At 38.5% G+C, this 17,386-nt stretch overlaps 2 protein-coding genes across 4 annotated transcripts in view; both read left to right on the top strand.

Moving 5' to 3' along the window:
• The window catches only part of LOC130222130 (gastrula zinc finger protein XlCGF8.2DB-like), a 237,408-nt gene that overhangs the window by 12,933 nt on the left and 207,089 nt on the right, over window positions 1-17,386 (top strand). The window contains exon 3 of one of the 2 annotated variants that reach the window (XM_056454761.1): window positions 7,081-8,675. The exons of the other annotated variant lie outside the window; for it this stretch is intronic. Within the exon in view, the coding sequence (XP_056310736.1) occupies window positions 7,081-8,129 (1,049 nt within the window). The 3' untranslated portion in view covers window positions 8,130-8,675. Of the gene's footprint in view, window positions 1-7,080; window positions 8,676-17,386 lie in introns of those variants that run through there. 2 annotated transcript variants of the gene reach the window in all.
• Window positions 1-17,386, top strand: part of LOC130222146 (zinc finger protein 239-like) — a 32,612-nt gene that overhangs the window by 11,937 nt on the left and 3,289 nt on the right. Inside the window, exons 1-2 of one of the 2 annotated variants that reach the window (XM_056454773.1) lie at window positions 11,921-11,973; window positions 12,313-12,463. In XM_056454773.1, coding sequence (XP_056310748.1) covers window positions 12,379-12,463 — 85 coding nt within the window. In that variant the 5' untranslated portion in view covers window positions 11,921-11,973; window positions 12,313-12,378. Of the gene's footprint in view, window positions 1-11,920; window positions 11,974-12,312; window positions 12,464-17,386 lie in introns of those variants that run through there. The other variant, XM_056454774.1, reaches the window with a different exon arrangement.

The following is a 17,386-nucleotide window of genomic DNA, read 5'->3' on the forward strand; positions in this document are numbered from 1 at the left end:
GGTAATGTTGGATGACTGTAGGGATGAGACTCTTGGGTAAGTACATGCGGTACTGAATTTGTCCTTGGGTCAAAAAAGTTTTGAGATAGTTTATCTTCAATTACCTCAAATTTCTGTGTGGTGTCTGGCCTGTTTTCAGCCATTTCTGTAAGAATTTTTACAATTTCAGGATCTTGATGTTGGTGTTCCCAAAGATCCACAGCAGAAATAGGCAACTCTTCTTGCTCCTGTATGGTAAGTAGGTTGCATGTGGGTCCACTTGACATCCGGGAAAGAGCATCTGGCACTGTATTAAGTCTGCCTTTTCTATACTCAATGATAAAATCAAATTTTTGGAGGCGTAGTGCCCATCTGATGAGTCGGCTGGTGGTTTTTGTAGAGCTCATTACCCATTGTAAGGCAGAATGATCAGTCACAACAGTAAATAATTTTGGCTCAAGATAGTGCTGCCATCTGTCCAGAGCCCATGCCACGGCAAGGCATTCTTTCTCTGTCACAGAGTAATTAGCTTCTGCTTTATTGAGGGTTTTGCTAGCATAAGCAATCCGCTGTGTCAAGACTGCACCTAGGCCACTGTCGCTGGCATCTGTATAGACAGTAAAGGGATGATCAAAATTTGGATGTGCAAGAATGGGTGGAGAGGTAAGACAGGTTTTGAGCTGGTCAAAAGCATGCTGACAATCTGATGTCCAATGAAATTTGTGTCCTTTCTTTTTCAAGGCATTAATGGGCTCTGCGATCCGAGAAAAGTTGGGGACAAACCGGTGGTACCACCCGGTAAGTCCAAGGAAACGCTGGACCTCCTTGATGTTTCGAGGTATTGGGTAGGCTTTAATGGCTTCCACTTTTCTTGGGTCAGTAGAAATGCCATGAATATTCACTAGATGACCAAGGAACATTAACTCTTGCAGACAAAATTTGTTTTTCTTAAGATTGATTGTCAAGCCAGCATTCTGCAACAGGTGGAAAATAGTTTGCAGGTCCACATAATGTTGTTCCACAGATGGAGAGTAGACAATAATATCATTGATATAGACGAACAGATTTTTCCTCTGAGTTCACCAAGAACAGTCTCCATCAGCCTTTGGAAAGTTGCGGGAGCATTTTTTTAATCCAAAGGGCATGACTCTAAACTGATATAACCCACCAGACGGGATGACAAAAGCAGTCATGGGCTTGCTGGCAGGATCCATTGTCACCTGCCAGTATCCACTGTTGAGATCGATGGATGAAAAAATAGCTGCTTCAGACAAAGATTCAAGTATGTCAGTCGTGTGGAAGAGGGTAGGCGTCACTTTCTGTTATACAATTAACTTTGCTGTAATCAACACAGAATCTCATTTTTCCATCTTTCTTTTGAACTTGGACAATGGGGGATGCCCAAGGTGAGTGAGACTGTTCCACAATGCCTTCCTTCAACATCTGTTTCAACTGCTCTTTCACAACAGTTTGCTTCGATGGAGTAAGACGATAAGGCTGCTGCTTGATGGGTACAGGATGAGTGATGTAAAGCTGATGCTGGAGAACATTGGTACGTCCCACACGGAGAGTACACACCATAGAGTTGGTTTCCAGGAGTTGACGAAGTCTTTGTTTTTCCTCATGAGGTACATGAGCACTAAGGTCTATAAGATCTTGATCCTTAAGATCGTCCCATGAACTTGAAAGCAATGGCATTTGAGGTGGAGGAATTGAACTAAGAAGGGAGAGGCTCTGTTGGACATCTTGATGACTGGGCCTCCTTTTAGGATGGGGAGACTGGAGTGGAACACTTGCATTGCCTGGCTGAAAAAGATAGTCTGCATCAGGGATCATCTTGAATGAATACTTCCCATCTGTCAGATTAATTTGTAACCCACTGGATAAGATGAAGTCCAATCCTAAGATCACAGAGTATGCAAGGGCCTGAGAAGGGAGAACTGCAACTTGCACTGGGAAAGACTTCTGATGAAGAATAATTGACAAAGTTACCCATCCTAATGAGACTTCAGCTTCACCATTGGCAAGATATAATGGCCCAAGGGTCTATGGCTGCAAAATTGGTTGTGGGACAAGTTTGGTCCATAGATTTTCATTAATCAAGGTGTAACTTGCTCCTGTATCAAGGATTGCTTTCCCTACCCAGGAAAATCTGCACAGAGATCAACAGTTTGACGATTACATTTCTGAATTTCAGTTGTCAACTGGTCATGACTTTTTTGAAGGTTTTGTTGCATGTTTTTTAAATCTTGCTGTACTTCTGCCTGAAGCTGATCCACCATGAAGCGCATCTCCGAAACGATGGTAGACTCTGCTTTTTGAACTTCAGTGGTAAACATGAGGTTAATGGCTTTTGTTAGTTGATATGTTTCAGCATCCTCTTGTGTTTTGTTTGTAGAAAGCACTGTAAGAACTTGCTGTTGATTTTCCTGTATTTTTGTAGCCATGTTAGCAGCTTGATCTGTATGGCGAGTAGAAGCAGTCTTTAGTTGATGGATAAGTTTACGAATTGCTTCCTCTTGTTTCAGTATAGTATCCATCAGTGTTTTCCAATTTCCCTGCACTTGTGATGTCAGATGCTGCATTTCTCTTGCAGGAGTAGGGAGTGCATGGGGTAACTGCAATTCCTGTTGATTAATAGAAAAGACAGGTGAAATCGCTGGTGAAGTGCATAGTTGCATGGGGAAAGATACTGAATCCCCTGTAATATTCTGCAGTGGAGTACTGCCAACAGGGGGTGACACAAACCGCACTTAGCCTCCTGAATGGACGTTGCTGGACAGAGTGGGGTTAAAGTGAACCGGAGAAGCATGAGAGGGTGGATGTTCATAGATGTTTTGAACAGGTGACATCACAGGCCACGTAGGAGTTGCAACATCTGGCATATCCACACAAGTTGACTGAGGGGTTTGTGTGCCAGACATATTGGAATAAAGTCTCTTCGCTGGCTGTATAAGAGGTAGAAAGGTTAACCAAAGTAGGTGTGTATATGAGGGTGTGAAAACAAAATTTAAAAAAATATATATTATTCCTGAATTTTGCAATTAGAAATTTGCACTACAAAAATCACTTGACATGACAAGCTCAACAGAACACTTCAAATATCCCAATTATATTACCTGGAAGGAAATTAGTTATGAAAAATAAATCCCACATTCACAAGAAACATCATTTGAAAAAATAAAGTCACAAAAAATAGGTAGCAGATTTACAGTTCAATGTTTGATGACAAAAATATCACACAGGGTTTTTTTTTTTTTTTTTAAGATTCTGTCCTTTTAAGTGTTCAAGTCTCTCAAGTATTTAAATGTCCCTGTTCGGGTGCCACTTGTGGCGCTGGCGTACTCCAATATTAAAGAAACTCTGAATTTACAAAAAAGGATTTTTATCCTTAAATTTATATAGTTTTGTTCGGGTGCCAGGTAGATCCAAATCTACCAAATAGAGTATAGGAAAAAAAAAAAAAAAAAACTATATATATATATTTATCTAAGAGTATGTCACCAGCTACACACAAAAAAAAAAAAATAAATACAGGCTCAAAGGCACAAATTGTTGAGCTCGAAGGATTTACTTTAGGAAAAAAAAAAAACAGGGTCACAGTCATTGATATCAGTGGAACACAAAATCAAAAACTCCTTCAAACAATTTTATGAGATATTCAGTTCCAACAATCACATTTTTTTCCCACAAAGTGGAACAATTAACCATAGAGAAAATAGAAATTAAAAATGCAAAGCAAATAATTTAAACCCCCCTTTGTATTAAACAACAAACAAAAAAAAATTGTTGATTGTCTTTTGATGTGTGTGCGTATAGTTGTGTGTGTGTGTGTGTGTGTGTGTGTGTGTGTGTATATGTATATGTATATATATGTGTGTATATATATATATATTTATATATATGTATAGCCCGCATGTCTACTTTGCGGTACAGCACCGCGATCACTGTAAGCAGATGATAGATTACCCTCATTGTTTATAAAAGTTTCCTCGCATTAACATGAAGGACATTAATTGAATTGTGAGACAGAGAGCTGTCACACCAACAGCAAAGAGGAAAAGAGGTTAAATTCTACATTTCGAGTTACATCGATCATTTTGAGGGTGAGTATTGTGCTATATATAAGAATAGCAATTATATGCTAGTTGTTTCTGTTTCTCATAGTTCATATACATTTTTATGTTGTTTTAATTACCTGTATTTAGGTAGGGTTTTCCTTGTTTAAAATGAGTTGGAGGTGGTATCCCATTCATTAAATTTTTGCTACTTAAAACAAATGCATTTTGCATTATTGAGCATCACTTGGGTCTGACAGAAGTTGCCTGCCTGATTTTTGCCAAAAGACGAAGGTGGTACATTTGATGAAGGAAACCATCGCATAATTCTGCACAAAAAAACCTGCATGTTTACATTAGTGCAAGTATCTAAAGTTATTTATATTTACATTAGTGCTGAGCAAATGTTCACTGAAATTGTTCTGTTATTTATGTTTACATTTTTATATTAATGCTTTGAAAATGAATGTTTATTATATTGACAACTATATATTCCTATAGAGCAGACCTCAACATAGAAATTATGTACAGTTTGTGTTTATATAATTTTTTTATATGAATAAATGTAGCTTGATCATCTACCCTTTAGATTAGATTCAACTTCATTGTCATTACACATGTACAAGTACAAGGCAACGAAATGCAGTTTCAGTCTAACCAGCAGTGCAATAGCAGCAAGTGCAGGATACAGGTATAATTATAAAGTGCAGTTATAGAAAAACTCTGGTAATATTAACAGATGGATGTACTATGACCATTATATACAGGTTGTATTAGCTATGAACAGATTTACAATAAATTAATATATGTACAGGATGCTATTAATAATCAGGAGTGGCAGATAGATAAACAATTACAAATGTTCATGTGCAGTGGGTATGTACAGTTCAAATAAATGAATCAGTGCAATGAATATGTGCAAACTTTAAATGTGCAAATGTTAAATAGTGCAGTGATTGTAAGAAGTTTAAGTTAGAGGACTGTGGGGTGTGTATTGGAGGGGCAAAAGAGTCAGTGAGGGGCAGAGTTCAAAAGGGAGACAGCTCTGGGGAAAAAGCTGTTCCTCAGTCTGCTGGTTATTGTCCAGGGGAGCCTGAAGCGCCTGCCGGAAGGCAGGAGAGAAAACAGTCTGTGAGCAGGGTGAGAGGTGTCCTTAAGAATACTGCGTGCTCATTAAAAGCAGCATCAAAGCACTCTCCTTTCAGTCACTCCACCTCTTCACAGAGATTGTCATCCTGATCTGGGGCCTGTTTCAGTAAAGAGGTTCAACCAACTCTCTTGAGTTGATTTACCGAGAGATTATTAACTCTTGAGTTTTCTGTTTCAGAATAGCGGATATGAGTTGGGTCAATCAACTTTGAGTAGACCAACTCAAGAGTTAAGCGCGCACACTGCAACTATATAAAGGCATTATCAATAGAGCACAGATATTATGAGTGACTATGAGATCACCATTTCTTTCTCCAGCTGAACTTCATGTGCTCATGCAACGTTATGGCAAATATGAGCATATATTTTAAAAAGCAACACCACTGCATCAGTGAAACAGAGACAGTTAGCATGGGGAAAACATAGCTGCTCAAGTTAATGCGTAATTTTACATTTAAAGTATTTAAATTTTTAAGTATAATAAAATAAGTAATGTTATGTGTGACGTTTATATGATTTTTGCACTCGTTCCCACTTTTATACAAGTTAATCAGTTTTAATAGATTTAAAAGTGCAATCAAATGTCTGTCTCTATAATTAATCAACTGGTAGAGATTGAAATCACATTTAGAATGTGAGCAAAACTAAATCATAGTTTTTAAAAAGAATAATAATCCCATTAATCTAGTAACAGTACATGTCCCTGTCGAAGGTAAGTGAATTTAAAACTAATTATTAATTAAAAAAGGACAAGCCATTCTTGTGTGTGACTGAAATGTAGGCAATAGCTATGTTTCTATACAAATATATTAATTAAATTTATGTGCAAAACTGGAGTACCGCCTAAAAGACGTGCAAATAAATCGTCATTTCCATCCAACGAATCAAAGAGAACAAAATCGTCACTTCCTGATTAACTGGTGCCACATATCAACAGTAAAAACTGATTTTACTGCGGTAGGAGAAGCTATGTGAATCTTTTCTTTATTTAATAAATGTACTTGCACATCAGAAGACAATGCTGACACACAGTGAACACGTGGTGGTGTTTGAAGCCATGAGACGCAGAGAACAGACGCTCTTGACACGCTCCAGACGCTCTGGAGCTCATTAATAATATATTACCATTAATACTGAAACAGTTAAGGCGTTTTAGAATGTATGACCAAAACAACATTTCAGATGTGTTACAGTGTGCTCAGTCTGCTGGTTTTTCCATTCACACAACTTTTCATCATCATACGATCTCTTATAACAAAACTTTTTTTTTATGCATATACCGTAATTTGTTCAGTAAAACTGTTTTCATCTTAGTTTATGCACATGTTTTCTATCGAATAAAAGTTTATTTTACTCAGTTATGCACGTTTTTTATGCGGATTTTCAAAGTTATGTGCATCATGACGTTTCCATCAATCGTTTTTTATGCACATATCCAAAATGAGCATTGAAATAGGTGGGTGGAAATGTAAGGCTAAGGCCTCATCAATTTGAGAGTGAATCTCCCTTCTTTGCCATGCTCTGATGCATTTAGGTTTCGACGCTATTAGATTTTGCTGTAGAACGCGCTATGCGGAGGTAGAGAGACTGACTCAGAATCTACCGGAAACACGTCAGTAGAGTACATGCATAGTCCATTTACTATAACTTTTATGTTAAGAGGCTTTGACACAATTTACATTGTAAAAGCACTAGATAAATAAAGATGAATTTAATCTGCTTAAATGTGTACACGTTAATGGGCCAAATAAAATATGATCTGATTTATTTTACATTTAATGTGCATGAAAATTACAATGTGTGTAGCCAATGTTTCCAGTGTCTTTTCAATTTTTAGCTTTTGATGAGAGTTTTAAGACTTAATGAAAACTAATGTTTTATTTATTTATTTCAGACCTAATTGAAGAGAATGAGGGGAGTAAAGTAGAGGAACATCATGTCAAAATTGAGGAAAAAACTCAATTACAGAGTGATGGTATTTTGAAAAGGAGAGTCAAGAATCGTTTCACCTGCACTCAGTGTGGAAAGAGTTTTGGAAGAAAAGGCTATCTTAAGATTCACATGATGATCCACACTGGAGAAAAACCATTCACATGCACTCAGTGTGGGAAGAGTTTTAACCAATCATCAAACCTCAATCTACACATGAGGATCCACACTGGAGAGAAACCATTCACATGCACTCAGTGTGGGAAGAGTTTTAACAGCTCATCACACCTTATTCAACACATGAGGATCCACACTGGAGACAAACCATTCACATGCACTCAGTGTGGGAAGAGTTTTAACTGCTCATCACACCTTATTCAACACATGAGGATTCACACTAGAGAGAAACCATTCACATGCACTCATTGTGGGAAGAGTTTCAACCAATCATCAAACTTAAGTCTACACATGAGGATCCACACTCGAGAGAAACCATACACTTGCACTCAGTGTGGGAAAAGTTTCACCCAATCATCAAACTTTAATCTACACATGAGGATCCACACTGGAGAGAAACCATTCACATGCACTCAGTGTGGGAAGAGTTTCAGCCAATCATCATCCCTTAATCTACACTTGATGAGCCACACAGGAGAAAAACCATTCACATGCACTCAGTGTGGGAAGTGTTTCATCCGCTCATCACACCTTAATCTACACATGAGGATCCACACTGGAGAGAAACCATTCACATGCACTCAGTGTGGGAAGAGTTTCAGCCAATTATCAAACCTTAATCTACACACACGGATCCACACTGGAGAAAAACCATTCACATGCACTCAGTGTGGGAAGAGTTTCAGCCAATTATCATCTCTTAATCAACACATGAGGATCCACACTGGAGAGAAACCATTCACGTGCACTCAGTGTGGAAAGAGTTTCATCCGCTCATCATCCCTTAATCTACACATGAGGATCCACACCGGAGAGAAACCATTCACTTGCACTTAAGCTGCGGTCACACTGGACTTTTCTCCCCATTCAGACTCCCATTCATACGCACGCGAATGCGTCAGACTGGAAACGCAAGTTCGTGTGTCAAGTTTTGCAGTTCTCTGCCTTGCAAAGTTCAAGCTTGATGAACTCTGACCTACGAAATCGCAAATTAATCGTAAAAAGATCTCGATTCGACCCCTAGACGATCTTAATTCAGCATTTCTACAATTCTGTCAATCATATTTTCAAGTTCAGGAGAGAAGCAAAGATGGCCGTACAAGTCTTCACATTGTTTTACATACTTTGTTCAGCAACGTGGACACCTCCAAATGGTGTTGGAAGAGTCACATGCTGTATTTATAAGGTATAATTCACCCCATATATGTAATTTCTGTCTTCATGTAATGATGTATTTGCTACCGCAAAATCACACATGATGCGAGCTGACTGTCAGCTGTTACCACATTGGAGCGGGCGCATGCCTGTGAATTAAGTCTACTTTAGTGAACAGAACTTGCATAGGCTGTGAATAACAGGTAATAACGTTGTAAATAACATTCAGTTTGTGGCACAGAGTGATCGTTTGGGAGCCGTGAAAATGAAACCGAAAGCCCGCACAGTGTTGCCAGATGTAGCTGACTGATTCCAGCTTAAAAAGTATCCAAAACCCGCCGAAATGCAAAAATACCCACCCAGTCTTCTGTATTCACAAAAATCACGTCAGTGACAGATTTTAAGTTGAAAATTACAGATTGTAAGCATATGTCTCAAACACAACAATTCAACATCAGAATTATCATCAGCATTAATGCCCAGGACAAATCTAAAGTCTGTTCAAGTCTGTACAAAATTTAGCATTTTAACCAACAGTAGACCTACGCAAAGCCTATTGCTGTTTTACCACATGTTTGAGAATAACAGTAATAATAGCCCACTCATATTAACCTATATTTTACAACTACAGAATCGTGAGAAAATTGTGATCTTTATTTTTGGCAAAAAAAATCACGATTCTCATTTTAGCCAGAATCGTGCAGCTCTACACTGGAGTGAAACCGTACAGATCTGATCCATGTCTACAGAGTTTCACTAATTCGCGCAGCTTAAGAAACACATGGACAAAAAAAATTGCACACATGACATGAATGCAGCAAAACATTTTCTCATGTGCAAAGGATGTTTCATGTCTGAATAATGTTTGAAAAGCCTGAGTGACGGTATACTGTTTTCCAACACTGCAGTAGGTGTGGTTGTAAATGTGTTGCGCTCCTCGCGATTACCATAAACACAATGATGGCAACTGAGAGAAGAACAGTTTCATAAACCTGGCAAACAACACCTCTGCGGTTTGAAATCTCTTTGCAAGTGATTGTACAGATGCGGATATATTTGTACCCTACTCTCTAGTGTATTCATGTAGCTAGTGTTGTTTTGGATGATGTTCTCTGTCTGACTCCCTAAATGAGAAACAAATCACTGGGAAGGCGCCGCACATCAAAGAAGGTGGAGCTCCAGGATGGTTAGTTTGCAGTATAGCAGGGCCTCAAGTTTAGAAAGCCCATTCAATTGTCCTGCGTTGCATATTTTATTAGTAAAGTTTCTTTACTTTTAGGTTCAAAATTCTTTTTAGTTTACTACATTTACTTTTTTGAGTAGAATATAAACTTGATAAATATTTGATGATTTAGGCAGAGCGACAGGTATTAAGTTTTACAATATTAATACACTGTGATGATCACAAGACTCCGGATTGGAGGATGTGGCAAATACTGAATGGATGCCTGCATTACTCATCAATGGGTATATAAAAGTTGTTGTGCTAGCTACCCCAGTACGCTATGGCTACTCAGGAGTCCTCATGTCAAGACCTGCCATCTCATTGACTCTACCCTTATGGTTTTGTTTTGCATTACTTATATCATGTAGTTAAAGTGTTGTTGTGGTTTTATCCTAAGTTCTTTGTCTTCATTATTGTCCTTAGACATTTGTTGGTTGCTTTGATTGATTGTTCTATGAGTTACACTTTATAATAAATAATTTGCATTCAGGCTATTTTGTTGGCTCATTTCTCTTTTATTGTGCGACTCAAACAAGCTGGTCATAACACTGTAAAATGTTTACGGTTGTATCCGAGATCTTGTCCCTTTCAGTCATGACCATAGGTAAGAGTAGGAAACTAGATTGAGCGGTAAATTGAGAACATTGCCTTTCGTCTCCGCTCCTTCCCCACAACAGACAATCACATCAACTGCATTACTGCTGCAGCTGCACCGATCCATCTCTACATCTCACATTCCATTCCTCTTGGGAAAAAAAAACAGATACTTGAACTCCATTTGGGGTAAGGACTCTCCTCTAAACTGGAGATGGCCAGCTTTTTCCAGTCAGGCACCATGGTTTCTGACTTGGAGGTGCTGTTTCTTTCCCTGCCATGTCACACTCAGCAGCAAATCATCCCACTGCATGCTAAAGGTCCATGTCCTATGAATCCAAAAGGACAATGTTATCTGCAAATGGCAGAGACAGTCCTAGGCTGCACCTAAAATTCTATCTGTAAAAATTATTATATTTTTTTAAAAATCAGCCTCAAAAAGAACACATTTACAAAATAAAATGAATAAATAGAGGGATCGATAGACATTGTAGTGGTGGAAGGGGAAGTAGGATGGCTTGTTCAACCATAAACAAAGATGGAGCTCTCTCAGGAGGAATGCACCAGTGCGCGAGATGTCTCAGACTGAACGCGTAATAATGAAATAAATGCTCAGGAAGCCCCAAACCTTTTTCAACTGGCTGTTGCAGTGTACTCCTATGCTAGTCAGGGTGCTTATTGGTCCAGAGAAATTAATTGACTAAATTTTCAAACTAAATTTCCTTCACTGACTGCCCTTGACGAAACACAGCATTCCTGATTGGTGACTCAGCTTCTGTGATGTCCTTGGGATTCACTTGTGAGTGGAAGTTGTCCTGGGTGACAGACTCTGCTGAGAGTCAGTTTGCAGAAGTTTTTTGGGGGTTTCGGCGGTACCTAAACTTTAAGAGGTTGCATGGAAATTTCTTTGCGACTCAATTGCGTGGAGGTGCAGTGTCTGAAACCAAGGTCAGCAGGGGCAGAAAGCAGCAGTGAGCATGAGCGAGCTAATGCAAAAAGCAAAGTTTTACTGTTGCAGTAGGTTTTTAAGTGATCTGGTTTGGTCCATCACAATAGCACTGTCTTCCATTGAGCAGTGGCGAGAAGTCATTAACAGACTGCTTGGTAATTTCATGTGGTAAAATATCTTGTAAGTTCATTACTATCTTACATCAAATGTTACAAGACAAATGCTGTTTATGATGCTAGTTTTTCATTTACACCAATATATTGCGACAACAGAGGGAAACATTTGTGGACAGAAGATTAATTTGTCATCTACTTCAGTCCCTTCAGAGGAATATAACATTGTTTCTGTGCAATCCAAGATTGTACAATACCTTCAGTCAAGCCTGGCCCTAAAGGTTTTTAAATTATTTTATATTTGACTGCACAAATGTTCTCAGTACATGTCAAACAAAGACATTCGCTCAATTACTAATAGACCTGAGATTTCTTTACCTGTTTGTGTGAGTTTTTGGAATAATATATTTAAGTGACAGAATGGTATGAGTTTTACATAAATTCCTCTTATATAATAAAGTTGGTGTTGTCTCTACTCATATGTTTGTCTGTGAGAAAGTGGAAAACGAGGGAGAAATGTATCAATAAGTCATGACAGGAACAGTAAGTGGCAAACAAAGCTAAACAAAAAAGACTTTTATTTTGGCGTGGCGTGTGACGTCATAAGGCTGCGCCGCTCCCGTGCTGTGCATCGACTGGAGAAAGGTTTGTTTTAAAGCTTTTACATGAATATAAAGCGATTGATTAACGTTACAGATTTTTCTTCCGATGCTAATTATGTACCTGCTGTTGACAATATTATTTTAACCCTTAATACAATGTAGTACTATTTCACTCAGAGTAATGAGGGCTATTGTTTGAATAAAGTAACAGAAATGTGTGGTCATTGTGTGGTCAGAACAGGTCATTTGTAGCATTTGTTTCTTGCTCAGACTTTTTTCTTGATTTTCTTTTGTTAATTACTCTCATATAAATAAACTGTTGACGCAAGTGTTGAAGAGAAGTTATTTTGTTTCTGTTCATTGTTTTATTTATTTTAAACAGGATAAAGTGTCCAAACGCAGAGGAAAAACTCCTGCTGAAGCGACTGATCTCCACACTGTTATAAAGATGGCGTTTATTAAAGAGGAGAGTGAAGATGTGAAGATTGAAGAAATATTCACAGTCAAACATGAAGATCTGCAGGAACAAACAGGTTGGTTTCCATTCTCAAAGACCAACTCAGTCATTTGATCCTCATTCAGATATATTTTAATAATAAGAATACTAAATTAAATCCATTTTGCAGTCCTGAGTGTGCTGCCTAGTTCTTAAAGGGTCTTAAAGTCTTAAATTTACTGAAATATTGTGTTGTAGGTCTTAAATCTTTCATTTTCCTTTGTTCATGTTTTGCTACCCAATCTGGCCAAAACCCATACAATCACCAACATCCTCCATGTATTTACTGCTGTGGACGTCGACATAGACAGATTGTTGTGCATAGATTTAGTTTATTATAGTTTTAAAAACTTTTTAAAACATTTGTTCATTTTTTATTATTGTTTTAAAGAAAGCTTATGTTGGAAAAAGTGTATGGATACGAGTAAAGCTTGCTTGTTATTACACAATAGTTAAAATCTTTTGCTAAGAAATATAAAAATTATTTAATTTGTTTTATTATTCATTTATTATTGTATTATTAAATTTATTAAATTATAATATTTTTTTGATAGGGCAAATAAAAATCTTTTCCATCTGGGCCATTTGAAAAAATCCTTAGCCTTTTATGAGTCTAAAAAATTATTCATAATTGTCTTAAAAAGTCTTACATTTAACTTCGTGAAACCTGCAGAAACCCTGGTTTAAAGTATGTCAAAAAACTTGGATGCCCCCAATTGTAAACATGCTTAATGAAATGGACACTAAAATAATTAATTATTATAAAACATTGTACAGTATTCTAAACCAGGGGTTCTCAACCTTTTTCACTTCGGGGCCCACTTCTTGCACCGATCCATTTTTGAAGGCCCACCTATCTGACATTTTCTCTAAAATGTTTGTATGAAATGCCCACTTAAACACTTATTTATTAACACACACACACACACACAGTTGATGTGAGAATTATTAGCCCCCCTGTTTATTTTTCCCCCAATTTCTGTTTAACAGAGAGATTTTTTTTTCAACACATTTCTAAACATGATAGTTTTAATAACTAATTTCTAGTAACCGATTTACTTCATCTTTGTCATGATGACAGGAAATAATATTTGACTAGATATTTTCAAGACACTTCTATACAGTTTAAAGTGACATTTAAAGGCTTAACAAGGTTAATTAGGTTAACTAGGCAGGTTAGGGTAATTAGGCAAGTTATTGTATAGCGATGGTTTGTTCTGTAGACTATCGAAAAAAAATATAGCTTAAAGGGTCTAATAATTTTGACCCTAAATTGGCTTTAAAAATTAAAAAATGGCTTTTATTCTAGCCGAAATAAAAACAAATAAGACTTTCTCCAGAAGAAAAAATATTATCAGACATACTGTGAAAATTTCCTTGCTCTGTTCAACATCATTCTGAAATATTTAAAAAAAGAAAACAAATTTCAAAGGGGGACTAATAATTTTATTTAGCCTCGCCAGCAATCTAGCCTAGGTTCCTGCAAGACACCGGCCCACCAGCTCTTACTCCTCCCACTTCAAACTGCCTCACACAACATATCCGCCGTGTCTTCAACCCAATCCTCCAGCAAGATCACAGTCCACAAACTCAGACTTAACTCTCAAAACGTCGGCATCCACGATTCCAAACCATCACATGAAGCCAAACTCTCCCCTACCGTTCCACCCACGGTACATAGCATGATATAAAGAGAAACCTCACCAACAAAGAATAAACATTTTTATATATATTTCAAATGCCGAGACTCACGTGACTAGAATGACATTAGTGTCATCTGTCAAACTTGCAAGAACCAAAAGATAATAGCAATCAAAGAAACTTGCCTTACAAGCCTCCCGTCTGTCCACAGATTCATAACATTCCAACAGCATGGAGTGATTTGACTACACAGGGTTCAAGCAATCCAATTGCGTAAAACATTAGTTCACAACCCATTTATATGTCAACAAACAGCCACGGGAAGCACTGCTATCATTCAAACTAGTCATTGGAGTGCATTCAGTAGAGTAGCATCTTCTAGATGTAAACATATTGCTCACACATTTTTTGGTTTTTGAGATGTTCTGAAACAACATAAAATTTCAACCACACAATCCACCACACCATATCTGATCTAACTTTGCAGGATAATGGAACTCTATCTTTCTTAAGCAAAGCAAAACAGATCAACTAGGCAAAGGATGTTCTATAAACATTTTTGACGTCCCCTCCCTCACACAACCATTCCAAACCCTCTTAGCATTCACACATTACAGGAGAGCAATACCACCTCAGGGAAGCCTAGCTGATTCTCTCCATCTGACTTATACCCACATGAGTTTCTAGGTATAAGCACGACTCTGCCTTTTCTACTCCACCTCTTACTAACATAGGAGAAACGTTTTCCCTCCAAACTTGAACTATCCCATACTTCCATTCACTCTTGTTCACCATCACCACTGCTTAGACCCATTTAGGGGTTGCCCCGAGTTTCAATTGCTACAGCTATGAAGCTCTAAACAAGCTCATATACACTTACATTTCCAAATACCACTATCACCACACTCACCTGCATTAATACAGCAGTAAATGCTTCTGCGAGAGCACATATTGCCTCAATACTGACTAACATTGCACCTTTGCAGCAGCTCCTCTGAACCACAATCGCTTGTAGCACCATTTCACCAGTAACATCGCCGTAGATGCTCCACCAAGCTATACTCACCCATTGCACCACTGCCGCAATGGTGATGCTCTTACACATCACTACTGACAGTAACCAACGTCACATAACTCACATGTAAGCTCCCATAACTCTCCAAATACCAACCACCATTGCACACCTGAAGCAGCAGAGATGCTCCGCTAAGTGACACAAACTCCAGTGAGGCTCTAGCTTAGCCCTTATTCATTTTCATCTCTATACATCACTACTGACAGTATTGAACATTCCTGCAGAAGCACTCACAACTCTCCAATACCAACCACCTCTGCACCACTGCCGCAACAGTGATACTCTGCCTGAGCTCATGTATACCTCCATTTATTCATATCACTACTGACACACTCCTCAGCACTGCCATAGCAGTTAAAACGCCTCTGCGGAAGCGTACTTTACCTTTCAATACTGACTTCCATTGCACCTCTGCAACAGCAGAAATGCTCCGCTAAGCTTCATTCCCCCTCTGCACCACTGCCGCAGCAGTGACGCTCTGCCTGAGCTCATGTACACTTCCATTTTTTCATACCACTGATACACCCCGCATCACTGCCACAGCAGTTAAAACGCCTCTGTGGAAGCTTACCTTGCCTTTCAATACTGACTTCTACCATTCTCCAATACGCGGCTGCTGTCCCAAGCTAATTAAGGCATTTTGGGGAGTTCTCGAGATCTACCTGAGCTAAAAACTTCCCTCTCGCCTTGCAAATGGGAGGGAGCCCCTGGCTTAAGGTTCTTATGAGCTCAGGCCTCTCTCCTGGGACAGCATGCCTAACAAGCTTTATAATCAATCCTCAGCTAAGTGTGAACTCTTGAAGTGAAGTTTATTTATAAACTAATTTCGACAGGATCACGTGCTTATGATTGCTTGTGGCCGTTCTCGCATTATCCAATTTATGATTCACCAATCAGACGATTCCTAAGCCACTATATATACCCCAAGTTCCATATCACAGCCATCTTCGTTTTGAAAAATCCCCCCTTTCACCCCTACTCCTCCTCCTTTCCTAGATGGGTGGCATGGTGTCCCAGTGGTTAGCACTGTTGCCTCACAGCATAAAGGTAACTGGTTTTAGTCCTTACCAAGCCAACTGATGTTTCTGTGCAGAGTTTACACGTTCTCCCAGTGCTCACGTGGGTTTCCTTCAGGTTCCCTGGTTTCCTCCCACCGTCCAAAAACATGCAACTTAAGTTACTTGACTAATCTAAATCGGTACCATAGACATGCTCCTAGTAAGTAGTTATCTCTTAAGAGCAATCACTATCTGCTCATTAGCTACTACAGCAGGGGAGTTCTCGAGATCTACCTGAGCTCAAACTCCCCTCTCGCCTTGCAAACGAGAGGAAGCATCAGGCTCGAGGATCTTTTGAGCTCAGAGCTCTCTCCCGGGACAGCATGTCAAACAAGCTTAAAATCAATCATCGGCTAAGTGTGAACTCTTGAAATAAATGATAACAAGTAGCAAAGTATGTCATCTTGCTATCTCCTCATCACTCCAGTTTTCAGCAAAAGTGGCATTAAGCATTTGCATAAGTTCATTCATTCATTTTTCTTCAGCTTAGTCCCTTTATTCACCAGGCGACACCAAAATGAAATGAACAACCAACTTATCCAGCATATGTTTTAAACAGTAGATGCTCTTCCAACAGCAACCCAGTACTGGGAAACATTTGCACAAATTATATACAATAATGCAAACTCACAAATATTAGTGTGAATTATGCAGATTTTCCATGAACATGCAGGATTTGTCTCAATCGGGTCTTCTTTACAGTTACAAATGGTTAAATCCAGCGGAAGATACACATGAGTGCATCTGATCATTTGCATTTAAAGCCACAGGCACAAAAGGAGCTTGGTTTTCCTCTGACCCCCAAAATTAAATATTCTACAAGGTATATGATCTGATTTTGAGCCAAAACCCCAGACACATTCTGGGAACATCAAAGACTTATTTTACATCTTGTAAAAAAAAAAAAAGGTTCATAATAGGAACCCTTTAAAAGGATAGTTGATGCAGAAATGAAACTCACCATTTACTCTCCCTTGTGTGGTTTTAAACCTCTGTGAGTTTCTTGATTCTGTTGAACACAAAAGAAGATATTGTGATAAAAAAAACCCAGGCTTACTTTGTGTTCCAGAAGAAAGGAAATGTTTAAAATCACATGATTGAGAGTAAATGGTAAGGTCATTTTCATTTGTGGTTGAAACATCCATTTCATGCTTGTCGCTTTGTGCCATCATACTAAAGTTCACTT

This window comes from Danio aesculapii, chromosome 4 (genome assembly GCF_903798145.1).
Source record: "Danio aesculapii chromosome 4, fDanAes4.1, whole genome shotgun sequence".
NCBI classification, from domain to species: Eukaryota; Metazoa; Chordata; class Actinopteri; order Cypriniformes; family Danionidae; genus Danio; species Danio aesculapii.